Source organism: Pristiophorus japonicus, chromosome 20 (genome assembly GCF_044704955.1).
Source record: "Pristiophorus japonicus isolate sPriJap1 chromosome 20, sPriJap1.hap1, whole genome shotgun sequence".
Lineage (NCBI taxonomy): Eukaryota > Metazoa > Chordata > Chondrichthyes > Pristiophoridae > Pristiophorus > Pristiophorus japonicus.
The window spans coordinates 10,595,572-10,616,462 of NC_091996.1; the positions used below are offsets into that span (position 1 = coordinate 10,595,572).

Genomic DNA, 20,891 nt, shown 5'->3' on the forward strand with positions numbered 1-20,891 from the left:
TTCAGTGACCTGTCTAATGCAGTGATGTGTGGCGTGCTGAGAAAGTCTGCAAATGTCTCCAGCTGTGGCCTGAAAAGGACCCGAAGCATAGAACGACAGTGCCATGGTGACTTTGACTTTGATGGACAGTGCAGTACTGATGGTGCTGGCAGGCTGCAGATCTGCCCTTATCTGCTGGCATACCTCAGTGATAACCTTTTTGTGGAAGTGCCTTCTCCGAAGGCAGGTGGTGTCAGGCATGTCGAGGTAAGAATGCTTCTCCTTATAATTGCGGGTTGTGTAATGTCTGGTCCTCCTCATCAGTCTGTCACGTCTTGCAGTGGAGCATTCCTTCGGCGATGTCGAGTCTGCTGCATGTATTTGGTCACCAAGAGAGGGTGAGAAAGGACAGGCCCCATTGCAGTAGCTCTCTGTTTTCCACCGACTGGTCACAAACAAGGAATGTCCTGACGAAGACACCTATTCAATTCCAATCGGTCACTGTATGGTAAAGATTTTTTTAGAGATGTTCACATCAACTCCAATGACCTGCAGAGTACATCTGAACTCCGCAGAAGTTGAAGCAGAGCAACCTTTTAAAGAATGCGACATGTGATGTAGAACATGGCGTCCATAACGCTGCGATTAGTGGCGGTTAGTTCCACTTTTCCTGGGCGGTTATTTGGGCGGGCGATATTGTGGGCGATATGTGTGGAGGTGGTGAAATTGACGCTGGCCGATTTTGTGGCCGCTAGTTTCGGTAAATATGCTCTTTATGGCAAAAAACGTGGGCGGGAGTTAATATTGAATCGCGGCGTTAAATCAGTGCTGAAAGTAACGCTGGGCGATATTATGGGCATGGATTTCACGCATTCTACTGATTCCGCCCAAAAAAAGTGGGCGGACGGTAATATTATTTCCCGGTGTTAAGCACATGGGGAAAGTAACGCTCGCTGATAAGTTTCCTAAAAATGCCCGTCAGTTTCCATTTTGTGCCAAAATGGGCGTTGTATGTCATTTCAGCGGTAAAATGGGAGTTAACTGGGTGTTAAGCATGCAAAAAAAGTGGAGGTTCCATCCCTATATCAATTTATCTATCAGGGTACAGTATCTATTAATCTATCTGGTACTGTATCTATTCATATATCAGGATACTGCATCTATTTATCTATCTGGGTGCTGAATCTATTTATCCATCTGGTACTGTATCTATTTATCTATTGGGTGCTGTACCTATTTATCTATCTGGGTACTGCATCTATTGATCTATCTGTACTATATCTATTTATCTATCTGGTACTTTGTCTATTTATCTATTAGGTACCTAATCTATTTATCTATCTGGGTGCTGTATCTATTTATCTATCAGGTACAGTATCTATTTATCTACAAGTTACTATTATATCTATTTATCTGTTTGGGTACTCTGTCTATTTATGAATCTGAATGCTGTATCTATATATTTATCAGTTACTGTATCTATTTATCTATGTAGTCCCTGTATTCATTTATTGATCTGGGTTATGTATCTATTTATCTATCTGTTACTGTATCTATTTACCTATCAAGGTCATTTATCTATTGAACTTTTTGGGTACTATATCTATTTATCTATCAGGGTACAGTTTCTATTTATCTATTTTGTACTGTATCTCTGTCTTATTATATCTATTGATCTCTTTGCGCAATGTATCCATTTAACTCTCATGTACTATATCTATTTGTCTACCTGAGTATTGTATCTATATATCTCTAAGCTACTGTATCTATTTATCAATCTGGATGCTGTATCTATTTATCAACCAGGTTCTGTATCTATTTAATTATCTGATATTGTATCTATTTATCTATCTGGTATTGTATCTATTTATCTATCTGGTACAGTATCTATTTATCTATCTGATATTGTATCTATTTATCTATCTGGTATTGTATCTATTTATCTATCTGGTACAGTATCTATTTATCTATCTGATATTGTATCTATTTATCTATCTGGTATTGCATCTATTTATCTATCTGGGTACTGTATCTATTTAACTATCTGATATTGTATCTATTTATCTATCTGGTATTGTATCTATTTATCTATCTGGGTACTGTATCTATTTATCTATCTGGTATTATATCTATTTATCTATCTGGGTACTGTATCTATTTATCTATCTGGTATTGTATCTATTTATCTATCTGGGTACTGTATCATAGAAACATAGAAACATAGAAAATAGGTGCAGGAGTAGGCCATTCAGCCCTTCGAGCCTGCACCACCATTCAACAAGATCATGGCTGATCACCCATCCCAGCACCTCCCCCCCACGCCCCCTCCACACCCCCGACCCCCCCAGCCGCAAGGACCACATCCAACTCCCTCCTGAACACATCCAATGAACTGGCATCAACAACTCTCCGCGGCAGGGAACCCCACAGGCCAACAACTCCCCCGAGTGAAGAAGTCTCTCCCAATCTCAGTCCCAAACAGCCCCCCCACCATCCCAAGAGCGTGCCCTCCCCCTCCCGGCTCCGGACCCACCCAACACCGGGAACACTCCCCCTGCACCCAACCCACCCCATCCCGTCAGAATCTTTCCCAAATGCCGAACACCCCCGGATGTCGAGCCCCCAGCCCCGGCCACCCCGGAGCCACGCCCCCGCGATGCCAATCACACCACATCCACCAACCGCCATCTGCGCAGTCAACCCGTCCACCCCACTCTGAACACTCCCCGCACTGAGGCACAGAGCCCCCAGGCCCGCCCCTCCAACACACTTCGCCCCCCCCCCAGACCTTCGCTGCAATGTGGCCCCTCCTGTCCCCCACCCTGGGTTTCTCCACCTCCCACCTCCACCACTCTCCCCTCCATCCCCCGCCCCCGTCTCTCCTCATCTTCCCTCTGCCTCCCCGCACAGGCTCCCATCTTGGGGGCGGTAACCTTCTGGGGCCAGGAATTTTAGCCCCCAGCGTGGAAGTCCTGCTCCTGCCGCAGAATTGGCCTTACCACCCCTCAACGGAAGCGGAGTGCAATTTATTTATTTATCTATTTATCCATCTGGGTACTGTATCTATTAACCTGTCAGGGTATAGTATAAATTTATCTATCTATTTTGTATATATTTGTCTATCTGGTATTGTATCTATATATGTATCTAGATATTAATGGAATCAAGAGATATGGGGATAGTGCAGGCAAGTGAAGTTGAGGTCGAAGATCAGCCATCATCTGATTGAATGGCGGAGCAGGTTCGAGAGGCCAAATGTCCTACTCCTGCTCCGATTTCTTATGTTCTTATGTTACTATTTAATTAACTGTGTACTATATTTATTTATTTATCTGGTGCAGATCTATTTATCTATCTGTGTACTGTATCTATCTATCTGTGTACTGTATCTATTTATCTATCTATCAGTGTACTGTATCCATTTATCTCTCTGTGTACTGTATCTAATTATCTATCTGGTGCTGTATCTAGTTATTTATCTAGAACTGTATCTATCTTTTTATCTTGGATATTGAGGAAATCAAGGGATATGGGGATAGAGCAGGCGAGTGGTGTTGAGGTAGAAGATCAGCCGTGATCTCATTGAATGGCGGAGCAGGCTCAAGGGGCCGAATGGCCTACTCCTGTTCCTTTTTGTATGTTCTGATGTTCTTATGTTTCTGTATCAATTTATCTATCTGTGGATTGTATCAATTTATCTATCTGGTACTGTAACTATATATCTAACTGAGTACTGTATCTAAAATAAAAACAGAGAATGCTGGAAATCTCAGCGGGTCTGGCAGCATCTGTGAAGGGAAAAAGAAAGTTAACATTTTGGCTCGATGACCCTTCATCAGAACTGCCGAATGCTTGAAAAAAGCACATTCTTAAACACTGAAAGGGGGGAGGGGAAGAAAGAACAAAAGGGAAGGTCTGTGATAGGGTGGAAGACAGGAGAGATTAGAGAGACAACAGGGATGATGGGCCGAATTGGAATGTTAATGATAGAAGTTAGAAAAAGGTTAATCCAAATAGGGTATAAATGGCGGAATAATGACCAGCTGCTGTTAGAGACTACGAGAAAAAAAATGGAAAAAAACCTAAGGGTGTGGGGGAGTGGGGAGGGGTGGGGGGGTTTGGTGGTGGGCAAAGATGGCCAGAGGTTATGCTCTGAAATTGTTGAACTTGTTAGTGCAGGCAAGTGGAGTTGAGGCAGAAAATCAGCCATCATCTGATTGAATGGCGGAGCAAGATAGAGGGGCCAAATTTCTTATGTTCTTATGTTATTATTTAACTAACTGTGTACTGTATCTATTTATCTATCTGGTGTTGTCAAGTGCCTAAACAAAAGATGAGGTGCTGTTCCTCAAGTTTGCGTTGAGCTTCATTGGAACAGTGCAGAAGTCCGAGGATGGAAATATCAGAGTGGGAGTGGGGTGGAGAATTAAAACTCAGGGTCACACTTACAGACAAATGGAGGTGTTCAGCAAGCGGTCACCCAATCTACGCTTGGTCTCCCCAATGTAGAGGAGACCACATCGTGAACAGCGAATACAGTATACTAAATTGAAAGAAGTACATGTAAATCGCTGTTTCACCTGGAAAATGTGTTTGGGGTTCTGGACAGTGGGAAGGGAGGAGGTAAAAGGGCAGGTGTTGCATCTCCTGCACTTGCACGCAAAGGTGCCATGGGAAGGAGAGGGGGCGCTGGGGGTGACTGCGGACTGGACCAGGTTGTCACGGGGGGAGTGGTCCCTTCAGAATGCTGAGAGGGGAGAGGAGGAGAAGATGTGATTGGTGGTGGGATCATGCTGGACATGGTGGAAATGGTGGAGGATGATCCGTTGAACATGGAGGCTGGTGGGGTGAAAGGTGAGCACAAGGGAAACCCTGTCCTGGTTCTGAGAGGGAGGGGAAGGGGTGAGAGTAGAGGTGCGGGAAATAGAACGGACACAGTCGAGGGCCATATTAACCATGACGGAGGGGGATCCGTGGTTAAGGAAAAAGGAAGGCATGTCAAGAGGCACTAGTGTGAAAGGTGGCATCATCAGAGCAGATGCGACGAAGACGGAGAAACTGGGAGAATGGAATGGAGTCCTTACAGGATGTGGGTGGGAGGAAGTGTAATCCAGGTAGCTGTGGGAGTCAGTGGGCTTATAGTGGATACTGGTCAAAAGCCTATCCCCAGAAATGGAGACAGGGAAGTCGAGGAAGATTAGGGAAGAGTCGGAGATGCACCATATGAAGGTGAAGGAAGGGTGTAACTTGGATGCAAAGTGAATGAAATTTTCAAGTTCAGGGCGAGGGCAAGAAACGGCACTGATACAGTCATCAACGTGCCGGAAAAAGAGTTGAGGGAGATGACCCGAGTAGGACTGGAACAAAGAATGTTCCACATATCCCACGAGAAAGCAGGCATAGCTCGGACCCATGCGGGTTCCCATAATTTGCAGGAAGTGAGTGGAGTTAAAGGAGAAGTTGTTCAATGTGAGAACAAGTTCAGCCAGGCGGAGGAGGGTGGTGGCGATTAGTTCCGGTTCGTTCCCCTTTTCCCAGGCGTTTTTTTGGGCGAGCGATATTGTGGGCAATATACGTGCGAGGCAGTGAAAGTGATGCTGGGCGATCTCATGGCCGCTAGTTTCGGCAAATGTGATCTTTACGACAAGAAAAAGTGGGCTGTCGGTATTATTGCATCTCGGCGTTAATTCCGTGCGGAAAATAACCTGAGCGATATTATGGGCATTGGTCTTGCCCATTCTGATTATTCCACCACAAAAAAGTAGGCGGATGGTATTATTTTTTCCCCGGCGTTACGCACATAGGGAAAGTAACGATCGGCGATAAATTTCCGAAAAATGCTCGTCAGATTCCATTTCGTGGCTAAATGGGCGATATATGGGCATTATACATCATTTCAGCGGTCAAATAGATGTTAAGTGGGCGTTAAGCATGCAAAAAAAGTAGAAAATCTAGCCCAATGTTCCCTAGTTTTAGTTTCCCCTATGAGTGGAAATTTCCTCTCTGCATCCACCTTGTCGAGCCCCCTCATTATCTTATAAGTTTCAATAAGATCACCTCTCATTCTTCTGAACTCCAATGTGTATAGGCCCAACCTACTCAATCTATCCTCATAAGCCAACCCCCTCATCTCCAGAATCAACCGAGTGAACCTTCTCTGATCAGTCTCCAATGCAAGTCTTCCTTAAATATGGAGACCAAAACATAAGAACATAAGAACATAAGAATTAGGAACAGGAGTAGGCCATCTAGCCCCTCGAGCCTGCTCCGCCACCCAACAAGATCATGGCTGATCTGGCCGTGGACTCAGCTCCACTTACCCGCCTGCCCCCCATAACCCTTAATTCCCTTATTGGTTAAAAATCTATTTATCTGTGATTTGAATACATTCAATGAGCTAGCCTCAACTGCTTCCCTGGGCAGAGAATTCCACAGATTCACAACCCTGTGGGAGAAGAAATTCCTTCTCAACTCGGTTTTAAATTGGCTCCCTCGTATTTTGAGGCTGTGCCCCCTAGTTCTAGTCTCCCCGACCAGTAGAAACAACCTCTCTGCCTCTATCTTGTCTATCCCTTTCATGATTTTAAATGTTTCTATAAGATCACCCCTCATCCTTCTGAACTCCAATGAGTAAAGACCAAGTCTAATCAATCTATCATCATAAGGTAACCCTCTCATCTCCGGAATCAGCCTAGTGAATCGTCTCTGTACCCCCTCCAAAGCTAGTATATCCTTCCTTAAGTAAGGTGACCAAAACTGCACGCAGTACTGCAGGTGCGGCCTCACCAATACCCTGTACAGTTGCAGCAGGACCTCCCTGCTTTTGTACTCCATCCCTCTCGCAATGAAGGCTAACATTCCATTCGCCTTCCTGATTACCTGCTGCACCTGCAAACTAACTTTTTGGGATTCATGCACAAGGACCCCCAGGTCCCTCTGCACCGCAGCATGTTGTAATTTCTCTCCATTCAAATAATATTCCCTTTTACTGTTTTTTTTTCCAAGGTGGATGACCTCACATTTTCCGACATTGTATTCCATCTGCCAAACCTTAGCCCATTCGCTTAACCTATCTAAATCTCTTTGCAGCCTCTCTGTGTCCTCTACACAACCCGCTTTCCCACTAATCTGTGTGTCATCTACAAATTTTGTTACACTACACTCTGTCCCCTCTTCCAGGTCATCTATGTATATTGTAAACAGTTGTGGTCCCAGCACCGATCCCTGTGGCACACCACTAACCACTGATTTCCAACCCAAAAAGGACCCATTTATCCCGACTCTCTGCTTTCTGTTAGCCAGCCAATTCTTGATCCATGCTAATACATTTCCTCTGACTCCACGTACCTTTATCTTCTGCAGTAACCTTTTGTGTGGCACCTTATAGAATGCCTTTTGGAAATCTAAATACACCACATCCATCGGTACACATTTTTTAAACAGAGGCGTTACATTGGCTGCTTTCCAATCCGAAGGTACCTCCCCAGAGTCCAGATTATAATGAATGCATCTGCTATAACTTCCGCCATCTTTTTTAATACCCTGGGATGCATTTCATCAGGACCAGGGGACTTGTCTACCTTGAGATCCATTAGCCTGTCCAACACTACCCCCCGAGTGATAGTGATTGTCTCAAGGTCCTCCCTTCCCACATTCCCGTGACCAGCAATTTTTGGCATGGTTTTTGTGTCTTCCACTGTGAAGACCGAAGCAAAATAATTGTTTAAGGTCTCAGCCATTTCCACATTTCCCATTATTAAATCCCCCTTCTCATCTTCTAAGGGACCAACATTTACTTTAGTCACTCTTTTCCGTTTTATGTATCGGTAAAAGCTTTTACTATCTGTTTTTATGTTTTGCGCAAGTTTACTTTCGTAATCTATCTTTCCTTTCTTTATTGCTTTCTTAGTCATTCTTTGCTGTCGTTTAAAATTTTCCCAATCTTCTAGTTTCCCACTAACCTTGGCCACCTTATACGCATTGGTTTTTAATTTGATACTCTCCTTTATTTCATTGGTTATCCACGACTGGTTATCCCTTCTCATACCGCCCTTCTTTTTCACTGGAATATATTTTTGTTGAGCACTATGAAAGAGCTCCTTCAAAGTCCTCCACTGTTCCTCAATTGTGCCACCGTTTAGTCTGTGTTCCCAGTCTACTTTAGCCAACTCTGCCAACTGTACGCAGTAATCCAGGTTGGCATCACCAATACCCTGTACTGTTGTAGCTGGACTTCTCTGCTTTTATACTCCATGCCCCTTGCAATAAAGGCCAAGATTCCATTTGCCTTTCTGATTACTTGCTGTATCTAACATTTTGTGTTTCATGCACAAGGAACCCCAGGTCTCTCTGTACTGCAGCACTTTGCAATTTTTCTCCATTTAAATTATAATTTTCTTTTCTATTTTTTCTGCCAAAGTGGATAACCTCACATTTTCCCATATTATACCCCATCTGCCAAATTTTTGCCGATTCACTTAGCCTGTCTATATCTCTTTGCAGATTTTTTGTGTCCTCCTCACAATTTGCTTTCCCACCCATCTTTGCATCATCAGCAAAATTGGCTACATTACACTCGGTCCCTTCATCCAAGTCATTAATATAGATTGTAAATAGTTGAGGGCCCAGCACCGATCCCTGCGGCACCTCACTAGTCACTGCCAACCGGAAAATGACCCATTTATCTTGACTCTCTGTTTTCTGTTAGTTAGCCAATCCTCTATCCATGCTAATATATTACCCCAACCCCGTGAGCTTTTATCTTGTGCAGCAACCTCTTATGTAGCACCTTATCGAATGCCTTTTGGAAATCCAAATACATCACATCCACTGGTTCCCCCTTATCCACCCTGTTCGTTACCTATTTATCTATCTGAGTATTGTATCTATTTGTCTATCTGAGCTCTATCTATTTATGTATTTGTGAACTGCATTTATATAGCTATCTGGTACGGTATGTATTTATCTACCAGAAAATGTATCTATTTATATCGATCTGGTACTGTATCTAATTATCTATCCAATTATGTGACTATTTATCTATCTCAGTACTGTATTTATCTGTCTGCTACTGCATCTATTTAACTATCACGTACTGTATCTATTTATCTATCTGGTACTGTATCTATTTATTTATCTAGTGCTGTATCTATTTATTTCTGAGCTACTCTTATCTACTCTCTATCTATCTATCTATCTATCTATCTATCTATCTATCTATCTATCTATCTATCTATCTAGTACTGTATCTATCAGGGTACTGTATCTATTGATCGATCAAGGTACTGTATCTATTGATCTATTAAGGTACTGTATCTGTTTATCTATCTGTGTAATGTGGACATTAATTATCAACAGTGTTTATTTGCCAATTTAGCAGTATGGATCTTTTATGTGTAGAATCTGTATTCAGTGTGTACATGCAGGAACTTGCTCTGTGTGGTTTTTATCTATGTACAGTTTTTTTATTCATTCATGTGATGTGGGCATTGCTGGCAAGGCTGTCATTTATTATCATCCCTAATTGCCCTTGAGAAGGTGGTGGTGAGCTGCCTTCTTGAACCGCTGCAGTCCGTGTGGTGAAGGTACTCCCACAGTGCTGTTGGGGAGCGAGTTCCAGGATTTTGACCCAGTGACGATGAAGGAACGGCGATATATTTCCAAGTCAGGATGGTGTGTGACTTGGAGGTGAACTTGGAGGTGATGGTGTTCCCATGCGCCTGCTGCACTTGTCCTTCGAGGCGATAGAGGTCGCGGGTTTGGGAGGTGCTGTCGAAGAAGTCTTGGCGAGTTGCTGCAATGCATCTTGTAGATGGTGCACACTGCAGCCGGTGGTGGAGGGAGTGAATGTTGAAGGTGGTGGATGGGGTGTCAATCAAGTGGGCTGCTTTGTCATGGATGGTGTCGAGCTTCTTGAGTGTTGTTGGAGCTACACTCATCCAGGCAAGTGATGAGTATTCCATTACACTCCTGACTTGTGCCTTGTAAATGGTGGAATGGCTTTTGGAAGTCAGAAGATGACTCAGTTGTCACAGAATACCCAGCCTCTGACCTGCAATTTTAGCCACAGTATTTATGTGACTGGTCCAGTTAAGCTTCTGGTCAATAGTGACCCCCCAGGGTGTTGATACTAGTGGATTTGGTGATGGTAATACTGTTAGATGTCAAGGGGCGGTGGTTAGATATTCTCTGGACAGTTGATAGTCATTGCCTGGCACTTGTTTGGTGCAAATGTTACTTGCCACTTATCGGACCAAGCCTAAATGTTGTCCAGGTCTTGCTGCATGCAGGCATGGACTATTTCATTATCTGAGGTATTGTGAATGGAACTGAGCACTGTGAATCAACCATCTTCCTTTGTACTAGGTATGACTCCAGCCAGTGGAGAGTTTTCCCCCTGATTCCCATTTACTTCAATTTGACTGCACTTGATCTCAAGTGCAGTCACTCTCACCTCACCTCTGGAATTCAGTTCTTTTGTCCATGTTTGTACCAAGGCTGCAATGACATCTGGAGCCAAGTGCTCCTGGCAGAACTCAAACTGAGCATTGGTGAGCAGGTTATTGGTGAGTAAGTGCCGCTTGATAGCACAGTCAATGACACCTTCCATCACTTTGCTGATGATTGAGAGTAGACTGATGGGATGGATGAGAGTAGGCTGATGGCTGGATTGGATTTGTCCTGCTTTTTGTGGACAGGATATACCTGGGCAGTTTTTCCACATTGTCGGATGGATGCCAGTGTTGTAGTTGTACTGGAGCAGCTTGGCTAGAGTCGCGGCTAGTTCTGGAGCACAAGTCTTCAGCACGACAGCCGGGATGTTTTGGGGCCCATACGCTTTGCTGTATCCAGTGTGCTCAGCGCATTATTGATATCATGTGGAGTGAATCGAATTGGCTGAAGGCTGGCTTCTGTGATGGTGGGGACACAGGTGGAGGCCAATATGGATCACCCACTCGACACTTCTGGCTGAAGATGGTTACAAACACTACAGCCTTGTCTTTTGCACTCATGTGCTGGGCTTTGCCATCATTGAGGATGCGGATGTTCATAGAGCCTCCTCCTCCCATTGTTTAATTGTCCACCACCATTCACGACTGGATGTGCCAGGACTGCAGAGCTTTGATCTAATCCATTGGTTGCGAAATCGCTTAGCTCTGTCTATAGCATACTGTTCCGCTGTTTATCATGTATATAGTCCTGTGTTATAGCTTCACCAGGATGGCACTTCATTTTTAGATATGCCTGGTGCTGCTCCTGGCATGCTCTTCTATACTCCTGGGTTGGTCCCCTGGCTTGATGCTAATGGTAGAGTGAGAGATAGGCCGGGCCATGAGGTTACAGATTGCGGTGGAATAAAATGCTGCTGTTGCTGATGGCCCACAGCGCCTCATGGATGCCCAGTTTTGAGCTGCTAGATCTGTTCTGCATCTATCCCATTTAGCACGGTGGTAGTGCCACATAGCACGATGGAGGGTGTTCTCAGTGTGAAGATGGGACTTTGTGTCCACAAAGACTATGCGGTGGTCACTCCTGCCAAAACTGTCGTAGACAGATACATCTGCGACATGTAGATTGGTGAGGACAAGTTCAAGTAGGTTTTTCTCTTCCTACCTGCCGCAAGCCCAGTCTGACAGTTATGTCCTTCAGGACTCGGCCAGCTCGGTCAGTAGTGGTGCTATCGAGCCACACTTGGTGATGGACATTGAAGTCCCCCATTTCTCTGCTCTTGCTACCCTCAGGGCTTCTTCCAAGTGGCGTTCAACATGGAGGAGTACATAAGAACATAAAAACTAGGAGCAGGAGTAGGCCATTTGGCTCCTCGAGCCTGCTCTGCCATTCAATAAAATCAGGGTTGATCTATCTCAACTCCACTGATTCATCAGCTGAGGGAGGGCGGTAGGTGGTAATCAGCAGGAGGTTTCCTTGCCCATGTTTGAGCTGATGCCATGAGACTTCATGGGGGTCCGGAGTCAAGATTCAATGTTGTGAATACCCAGGGCCACATCCTCTCGACTGTGTTCCACTGTGCCGTCACCCCTGGTGGGTCTGCCCTGCTAGTGGGATGGTGATGGAGGAGTCTGGGATATTGGAAAGGTATGACTCTGTGAGTATGACTATGTCAGGCTGTTGCTTGACTAGTCTGTGGGACAGCTCTCCCAATTGTGGCACAAGTCACCAGATCTTAGTGAGGAGGACTTTGCAATAACAACAACAACTTGTATTTATATAGCACCTTTAACGTAGTAACACGTCCCAAGGTGCTTCACAGGAGTGTTATAAGGCAAAAAAATTAATTTGACACCGAGCCGCATAAGACAAAATTATGGCAGATGACAAAAAGCTTGGTTAAAGAGGTGGGTTTTAAGGAGCGTCTTAAAGGAAGAAAAAGAGGGAGTTCAGAGCTTGGGGCCCAGGCAGCTGAAGGCATGGCCATCAATAGTTGAGCAATTATAATCAGGGATGCTCAAGCGGGAAGAATTTGAGGAGCGTGACAGCTCGGGGTTTGTGAGGCTGGAGGAGATTACAGAGATAGGGAGGGGCGAGGGCCATGGAAGGATTTGTAAATAAGGATGAGAATTTTGAAACCAGGGCGTTGCTTAACCAGGAGCCAGTGTAGGTCAGCGAGTGACTGTACTGAGTGTACCTCAGTGCCAGATGGTTTTATTCTTAGTATTCTTCTTTGCAGCTGTTTGGTACAACTGAGTGTTTTGCTCAGGCAGTTAATAGTCAACCACATTCCTATGTGGTCTGGAGTAACAGGCCATAGGTAATTGCTGGGCAAATAGGTAAGGACGGCAGATTTCCTTCCCTGAAGGACATTAGTGAACCAGATGGATTTTTGCAACAATCTGGTAGTTTCACAGTCACCATTACTGACACTAGCTTTTTATTCCAGATTTATTTAATGAACTGAATTTATATTCCCCAGCTGCCGTGGTAGGATTTGAACTCGTGTCTCCGGATCATTAGTGCAGACCTACTGGATTACGAGTCCAGTTACAATACAGGCCCTGCATCTGTTTCTAGCAGCCATACAATCTCCATAGGTAACTGCTGGGCAGTTGGTGGGCAAAAAGCCCAACCCTGCGCCAGCAATTAGGTTTTTGGTGGCGGAGCGGATGACAGACCGCAAGTTCGGGATTTTTAGCGCATGCACAAGCACTTGCGGAAGCTCGCGGTGGATTTCAAAAAGAAAGACTTGGATTTATATAGTGCCTTTCACCTTCACCGCATGACTCAAAGCGCTTTACAGCCGATGAAGTACTTTTTTTTTTGAAATGCAGTCACTGTTGTAATGTGGGAAACGCGGTAGCCAATTTACACACAAGCAAACTCCCACAAACAGCAATTTGATAATGACCATTGTCAAGATTTGATAATGTATTTTTTTGTTATGTTGATTGAGGGATAAATATTGGCCCCAGGATGCCGGGGACAACTCCCCTGCTCGTCTTCGAAATAGCGCTACGGGATCTTTTACGTCCACCCGAGAGAGCAGACGGGGCCTCGGTTTAATGTCTCCTCTGAAATACGGCACCTCCGACAGTGCGGCGCCCCCTCGGCACTGCACTGGAGTGTCAGCCGAGATTTTTTTTTTTGTGCTCAATTCCCTGGAGTGGGACTTGATCACAAATGCGGTATGACGGTGAACTCTGGAGTGCGCCGTGATACCGACCACAAAACCCGGGTCAGCCTGTGTGCACGCACATCACCAGTTCGATGATCTGTTGCTTTTTAAATGGCGAATCCTTGTTAGCGCTCTGTCACTTAGTTGCGTCACAGCAGCTTTCACTAACGCAAGGTACCTGTGAAAGCAAGAGCGCTTTTGATACTATCCCATTCCGGTATTCGACGCGCGAGTAAGCTGAGAGAGGATTCGATTCTACTGAGACCCTCCCTGTCCTCTTTGTCGTTGCAGGAGATTTGGAACGAAATGCGCCGCTTGCCAGCAGGGGATCCCTCCGACCCAGGTGGTCCGCAGGGCCCAAGACTTTGTGTACCACCTACAGTGTTTTGCTTGTATCGTTTGCAAACGGCAACTAGCCACCGGCGACGAGTTTTACCTCATGGAAGACAGCAGGCTGGTCTGTAAGGGAGACTACGAGGCAGCGAAGCAAAGAGGTCAGTCACACTCCCCCCGAACATTTGTTTAAAAAACACAGAGAACCAGTATACTGGCCCTTAACTTCTGAATACAACAGTAACATTTAATTTCCAGCGGTAATTGTCATATAGAACGCCACCTAATGGACTACTGCTCCACCTGGTGGACCACTGTGGTAATGCAACCACTGCTGTTTGTACAATAAAAGGAATGAAGCCAACTTGAGTATGTATGTTTGTGATGTCGTAGAGAAGTTACTACAGTAATTACTCGGCCTGCCTTCAAAGCATGTTTGACAGAAATGACTAACGAAGTGAAATTAGTCCAAGAGAACAAGGACAAGATCTGCTAATTTTACTTGCTTGTTTTTATATATTTTAAAATTTCCTTTTAATCTCACCTGTACTAATGCATTACTGGTCCATTTTTTTCATTGTGTTTTGACAGAACAGAAGATCATATATATATTAGGTGTAATGGAGAACCACACACATGCATATACACACACATACAAATATACATATATGTACAGCTTTACGCACATATTTACACATACACCTATATACACACCCATATCTGCAGACCCAGTATCAGCTGTGGCTCAGTGGGTAGCACTCTCTGAGTCAAAGGATTATGGGTTCAAGTCCCACTCCAGAGACTTAAGCACCTAAATATAGGCTGCCATTCCAGTGCATCACTGAGGAAGTGTTGTGCCATCTTTCGGATGAGATGCTAAACCGAGGCCCCATCTGCCCTCTCAGATGGACGGAAATGATCCCGAGGCACTATTTCAAAGAAGAGCAGGAGAGTTATCCCGCTGTCCTGGTCAATATTTATCCCACAATCAACATAACAAAAAAAACAAAATATCTGGTCACTATTATAATGCTGTTTGTGGGAACTTGGTACATGCAATTTGGCTGCCGCGTTTCCTACATTACCACAATGATTGCACTTCAAAATGTACTTCATGGGCTGTGAAGCGCTTTGGGAGGTCGTGAAAGGTGCTATATAAATACAAGTCTTTCCTTTTTCTCATACATAGAAAATATCTACACACATATAGGAATATAGAAACATAGAAATCTACAGCGCAGAAGGAGGCCATTTCGGCCCATCGAGTCTGCACCGGCCGACAAAGAGCCGCACGGCCCTCGGTCAGCAGCCCTGAAGGTGACATATAAACCTATGAACAATGAACAATGGCGGAAAGGCAAAGAGCTCCCGGCCCGACCAGTCCGCCCCCCACACAACCGCGACACCCCTTACATTGAAACATTCTACACTCCACCCCAACCGGAGCCATGTGATCTCCTGGGATCTACCACCAGACATATTCATGTGCACATATACACAAAACACACCAGGCCCACACATGCATAAACGCAACCGCATGCACCATTCACGCAAACACGGGCACGGACGCTCATCACACCCGATATGGTTTGCCCTCTTCCAGCTCCCCCCTCAGCCTAGACTGTTGAATTTGATCCCAATGGTTGTCAAGCAGGCACTGTAACAAGCCAGCCTTTGCTTGGATCACCCCAATGGACTTTTCATTTACTTTCAGAAGCAGAAACCAATGCCAAGAGACCACGAACCACCATCACCGCCAAGCAGCTGGAGACCTTGAAAAACGCCTATAACAACTCCCCCAAACCGGCTCGCCACGTGCGGGAGCAGCTCTCGTCCGAGACCGGGCTGGACATGCGTGTGGTCCAGGTACGCAAATACTCACGGGGAATTTTTTCTTTTAAACTGGGAAATCTGAAATGAGAGCAGTGAAATGCTGGGAATGCACAACGGCTCTGTCAGTATCCGTAAAGAGGAAAGGCTGGTGTTATATAGGGGCCGAAATTCACCAACTCACCGCCCACTGCCGCCGACATTGCTCTTACAGTTCCGCCCAGTGCCACTTTCGGGGTGGCCTGGAGCGAGCGGGAGAGGACAGCCGCCAGGAACCGCCCGCTGACGTCAGCGGACGGCCGAGTGGCACAACTGAGCTCCCGCCCGCCAAGCTCCCGGATTCCTGCGGGCGGGAGTCGGCGGGACTCAGCGGCAGAACGGGGGGGGGGGCTGGACGGCTGGCTACAGGCCGGTCTATCCCCGACGGTGAGTATCAAGAACCGGAAAAAGAGGTAAGTGAGCATTTAAACAAAAAAAAATTCCACAGCGACTTACCTTCATGGGGGTCCCCTGAAGGTCTTTGGATAGTTTTTAAATCTTTTTACTGATGATTTCTTTTTTCAGGTCTTCGACCGTCCGTGGATCCGACTCTATCCTCGGCACCACTTGGGCGACAAGCGCCTCTGCTGCCGAGAATGCGACCTCTCACCCGTTGCCGCCCAGATTGGTGACGTACGTCGTCCATTTGCCGCCCGCCGACCTTTCAGGGACCTCGGCGATGAATATCCCGCTCAAAGTGCCGTCCGGTACCTCGGTGGCCATCGGCGGCACTTTGGGCGGCACTTGAGCGGGCGGAGGCCCTGACCAAAATCGGCCCCATTGACCTTTGGCTACACCAAACTATGAATTGCTCTTCCTTATCTTCACCTGCTGATTGACGCACTGTCTAGTTGCAACATGTTCTGCTTTTAGCAGAACTCACTGCCCCTCGACCGGAGATTTATCAAAAAGGGACCGAAAAGGAACTAACGGTAGAAAAATCTCTAACAATCCTGGTTTGCTAGAGCAGCATATATATATTTGTTTGCAACGTTGGTGTCATATTTAACCCTGAAATGAGCTTTTGACCAGGTACCCGCAGCATAAATAAAACCGCCTATTTCCACCTCCATAACATCGCCTGTCTCCGCCTTTGCCTCAGCCCATCCGCTGCTGAAGCTCAAAACCGTGCGGAGACTTGCGGTCCTGGGCCTCTAGGCGAAGGCCTGTGTACGAGCCCACGTATCCCAGGGACGTAGGCGCTTCGTACACCTCCCTGGGATCACATGGGCCGGCCTAACCAATCAAAGTAGGGGATTCCCATTCATACTTGTGGTGAGTTCTGTGTGTACGGAATCACCAAAAGAATGAATGGGAATACCCCTCAAAACACACAAGCACTTAAAGTCAATTTTTTTAAAACCATCGCATATTTAAATTAATCAAAATGGATTTTAATTCATTATTTAAAATAAAAATTACATTTTTTGAAAAATAAATTTACATATTTTAAAGAGTCTAAAAGTAAACTTACCTTATTTAGCAGGATTTTAAATGTTTAAATTATTTGAAAAAAATGTATTTTCTGTCCTTTGAAAGTCTCACGCTGATAAAAGTAGGCCTGCTTTTCTCAGTCATAAGAATTTCTCGGGCATTTGCTGGGCAGGAGTTGGGCGAATAGCCCGATTCTCTGCCCGCGGAGGCTCTTTACTTTCGGATGTGTGCGATCTGTGGAGAGAATTCCGGACAGATCGCAAGTTCCGTGTTTAGGCGCATGCGCTTCGCGTTCCTAAACCCGGAACTTGCGGAACCCCCGTGCCTGTAGGGGCCACGGATTCGGGGGCTTAGTGTACCTGCTCAAGCTATTGTAAGCAGGGCGAGACAATTACTTTTTTAGGGTCTGGCAAGAGGTATTAGAAACAGCAACAACTTGCATTTATATAGCACTTTTAACATAGTAAAATGTCCCAAGATGCTTCACAGGAGCAATTGGCACCGAGCCAACGAAGGAGATATATTAGGACAGGCGACCAAAAGCTTGGTCAAAGCTTCAAGCAGGGTCTTAAAAGGAGGAGAGAGAGGTGAAGAGGTTTAGGGCGGGAATTCCAGAGCTTAGGACCTAGATGGCTGAAGGCACGGTCACCAATGGTGGGGCAGAGGCAGTGAGGGATGCACAAGATATATGTACAGAAGGTGATGTAGAAGTATTGATTCCAAAATGTGTTTATTGGGCTGTCACAGTAGTAATTAGATGGCAAAGATACACTGATAACATTAGAAGTGTGACCATTGCATCTGCTCATCGCAAAGATCATCCTTATGGTCCCACTGGGACAGATTGTCTAATTAGTGCCAATTTAATGGACAGATTAGTACTGTGGACTTGTTCACTGTGAAATGTTTTGGGAGGATGCCTGTTTTCAGAGACAGGAGATTTCCCATTATCCAAATCTTTGGGATGGCCTTCAAACCAGAGTGACAGTTAAACCATACACTGCAGGACCAGGGGATGCAGGTACTAACTGGTAACGGAAGGTTTGCAGTTGTTCCTCAGGAAGCCATTCTTACTGTGATCCAGGGAGGGCAGTGGATGCAGGGGCTCTGGAATTATTCGATGTGCAGTGACGAGGAGACCATTGCTTTCTGTGGAAGAATGAGCTCGATAGGTTGAATGGCCTCCGCCATCTTGGTGTAAGGGCTGTCAGATAGCTCCCCAGGAGAACAACTTGCTCAGCATATGAACCTGCAGTGTTGGTGTGCAAATGCTTTGATGCAGTGCAATCATTTTAAAATATTCTCCACAGACTTTTTTGACGATATGCATTTTGATGTTCAGCCATGAACTCATTGAATGGCGGTGCAGGCTCGAAGGGCCGAATGGCCTACTCCTGCACCTATTTTCTATGTTTCTATGATGCCATCCTGTGTCACGTGTCAGCTGTGGCTCAGTGGGTAGCACACTCGCCTCTGAGTCAGAAGGCTGTGGGTTTAAATCCCACTTCAGGGATTTGAGCTCATAAAGCTAGGCTGACACTGCAATGCAGCGCTGAGGGAGTGCTGCACTGTCAGAGGTGCCGACTTTCAGATGAGATGTTAAACCGAGGTCCCGTCTGCTCTCTCAGGTGGGAGTAAAAGCAGGGCAGTTATCCCTGGTGTCCTGGGGACAATATTTATCCCTCAATCAACATTAAAAAAAAAGGGGACTGGGAGAAATTTAGAACTCAGCAGAGGAGGACAAAGGGTTTGATTAGGGAAGGGAAAATGGAGTACGAGAAGAAGCTTGCAGGGAACATTAAGGCGGATTGCAAAAGTTTCTATAGGTATGTAAAGAGAAAAAGGTTAGTAAAGACAAACGTAGGTCCCCTGCAGTCAGAATCAGGGGAAGTCATAACAGGGAACAAAGAAATGGCAGACCAATTGAACAAGTACTTTGGTTCAGTATTCACTAAGGAGGACACAAACAACCTTCCGGATATAAAAGGGGTCAGAGGGTCTAGTAAGGAGAAGGAACTGAGGGAAATCTTTATTAGTCGGGAAATTGTGTTGGGGAAATTGATGGGATTGAAGGCCGATAAATCCCCAGGGCCTGATGGACTGCATCCCAGAGTACTTAAGGAGGTGGCCTTGGAAATAGCGGATGCATTGACAGTCATTTTCCAACATTCCATTGACTCTGGATCAGTTCCTATCGAGTGGAGGGTAGCCAATGTAACCCCACTTTTTAAAAAAGGAGGGAGAGAGAAAACAGGGAATTATAGACCGGTCAGCCTGACCTCAGTAGTGGGTAAAATGATGGAATCAATTATTAAGGATGTCATAGCAGCGCATTTGGAAAATGGTGACATGATAGGTCCAAGTCAGCATGGATTTGTGAAAGGGAGATCATGCTTGACAAATCTTCTGGAATTTTTTGAGGATGTTTCCAATAATGTGGACAAAGGAGTACCAGTTGATGTGGTATATTTGGACTTTCAGAAGGCTTTCGACAAGGTCCCACACAGGAGATTAATGTGCAAAGTTAAAGCACATGGGATTGGGGGTAGTGTGCTGACGTGGATTGAGAACTGGTTGTCAGACAGGAAGCAAAGAGTAGGAGTAAATGGGTACTTTTCAGAATGGCAGGCAGTGACTAGTGGGGTACCACAGGGTTCTGTGCTGGGGCCCCAGCTGTTTACATTGTACATTAATGATTTAGACGAGGGGATTAAATGTAGTATCTCCAAATTTGCGGATGACACTAAGTTGGGTGGCATTGTGAGCTGCGAGGAGGATGCTATGAGGCTGCAGAGTGACTTGGATAGGTTAGGTGAGTGGGCAAATGCGTGGCAGATGAAGTATAATGTGGATAAATGTGAGGTTATCCACTTTGGTGGTAAAAACAGAGAGACAGACTATTATCTGAATGGTGACAGATTAGGAAACGGGAAGGTGCAACGAGACCTGGGTGTCATGGTACATCAGTCATTGAAGGTTGGCATGCAGGTACAGCAGGTGGTTAAGAAAGCAAATGGCATGTTGGCCTTCATAGCGAGGGGATTTGAGTACAGGGGCAGGGAGGTGTTGCTACAGTTATACAGGGCCTTGGTGAGGCCACACCTGGAGTATTGTGTACAGTTTTGGTCTCCTAACTTGAGGAAGGACATTCTTGCTATTGAGGGAGTGCAGCGAAGATTCACCAGACTGATTCCCGGGATGGTGGGACTGACCTATCAAGAAAGACTGGATCAACTGGGCTTGTATTCACTGGAGTTCAGAAGAGTGAGAGGGGACCTCATAGAAACGTTTAAAATTCTGACGGGTTTGGACAGGTTGGATGCAGGAAGAATGTTCCCAATGTTGGGGAAGTCCAGAACCAGGGGTCACAGTCTAAGGATAAGGGGTAAGCCATTTAGGACCGAGATAAGGAGAAACTTCTTCACCCAGAGAGTGGTGAACCTGTGGAATTCTCTACCACAGAAAGTAGTTGAGGCCAATTCACTAAATATATTCAAAAGGGAGTTAGAGGAAGTCCTTACTACTCGGGGGATCAAGGGGTATGGCGTGAAAGCAGGAAGGGGGTACTGAAGTTTCATGTTCAGCCATGAACTCATTGAATGGCGGTGCAGGCTAGAAGGGCTGAATGGCCTGCTCCTGCACCTAT

At 45.6% G+C, this 20,891-nt stretch overlaps 1 protein-coding gene across 2 annotated transcripts in view; it reads left to right on the forward strand.

The window, feature by feature from the left end:
• lhx3 (LIM homeobox 3) overlaps positions 1 to 20,891 on the forward strand; it is an 87,248-nt gene that overhangs the window by 56,259 nt on the left and 10,098 nt on the right. For both annotated transcript variants that reach the window (XM_070863358.1, XM_070863359.1), the window contains exons 3-4: positions 13,901 to 14,103; positions 15,657 to 15,808. In XM_070863358.1, coding sequence (XP_070719459.1) covers positions 13,901 to 14,103; positions 15,657 to 15,808 — 355 coding nt within the window. The remainder of the gene's footprint in view (positions 1 to 13,900; positions 14,104 to 15,656; positions 15,809 to 20,891) is intronic.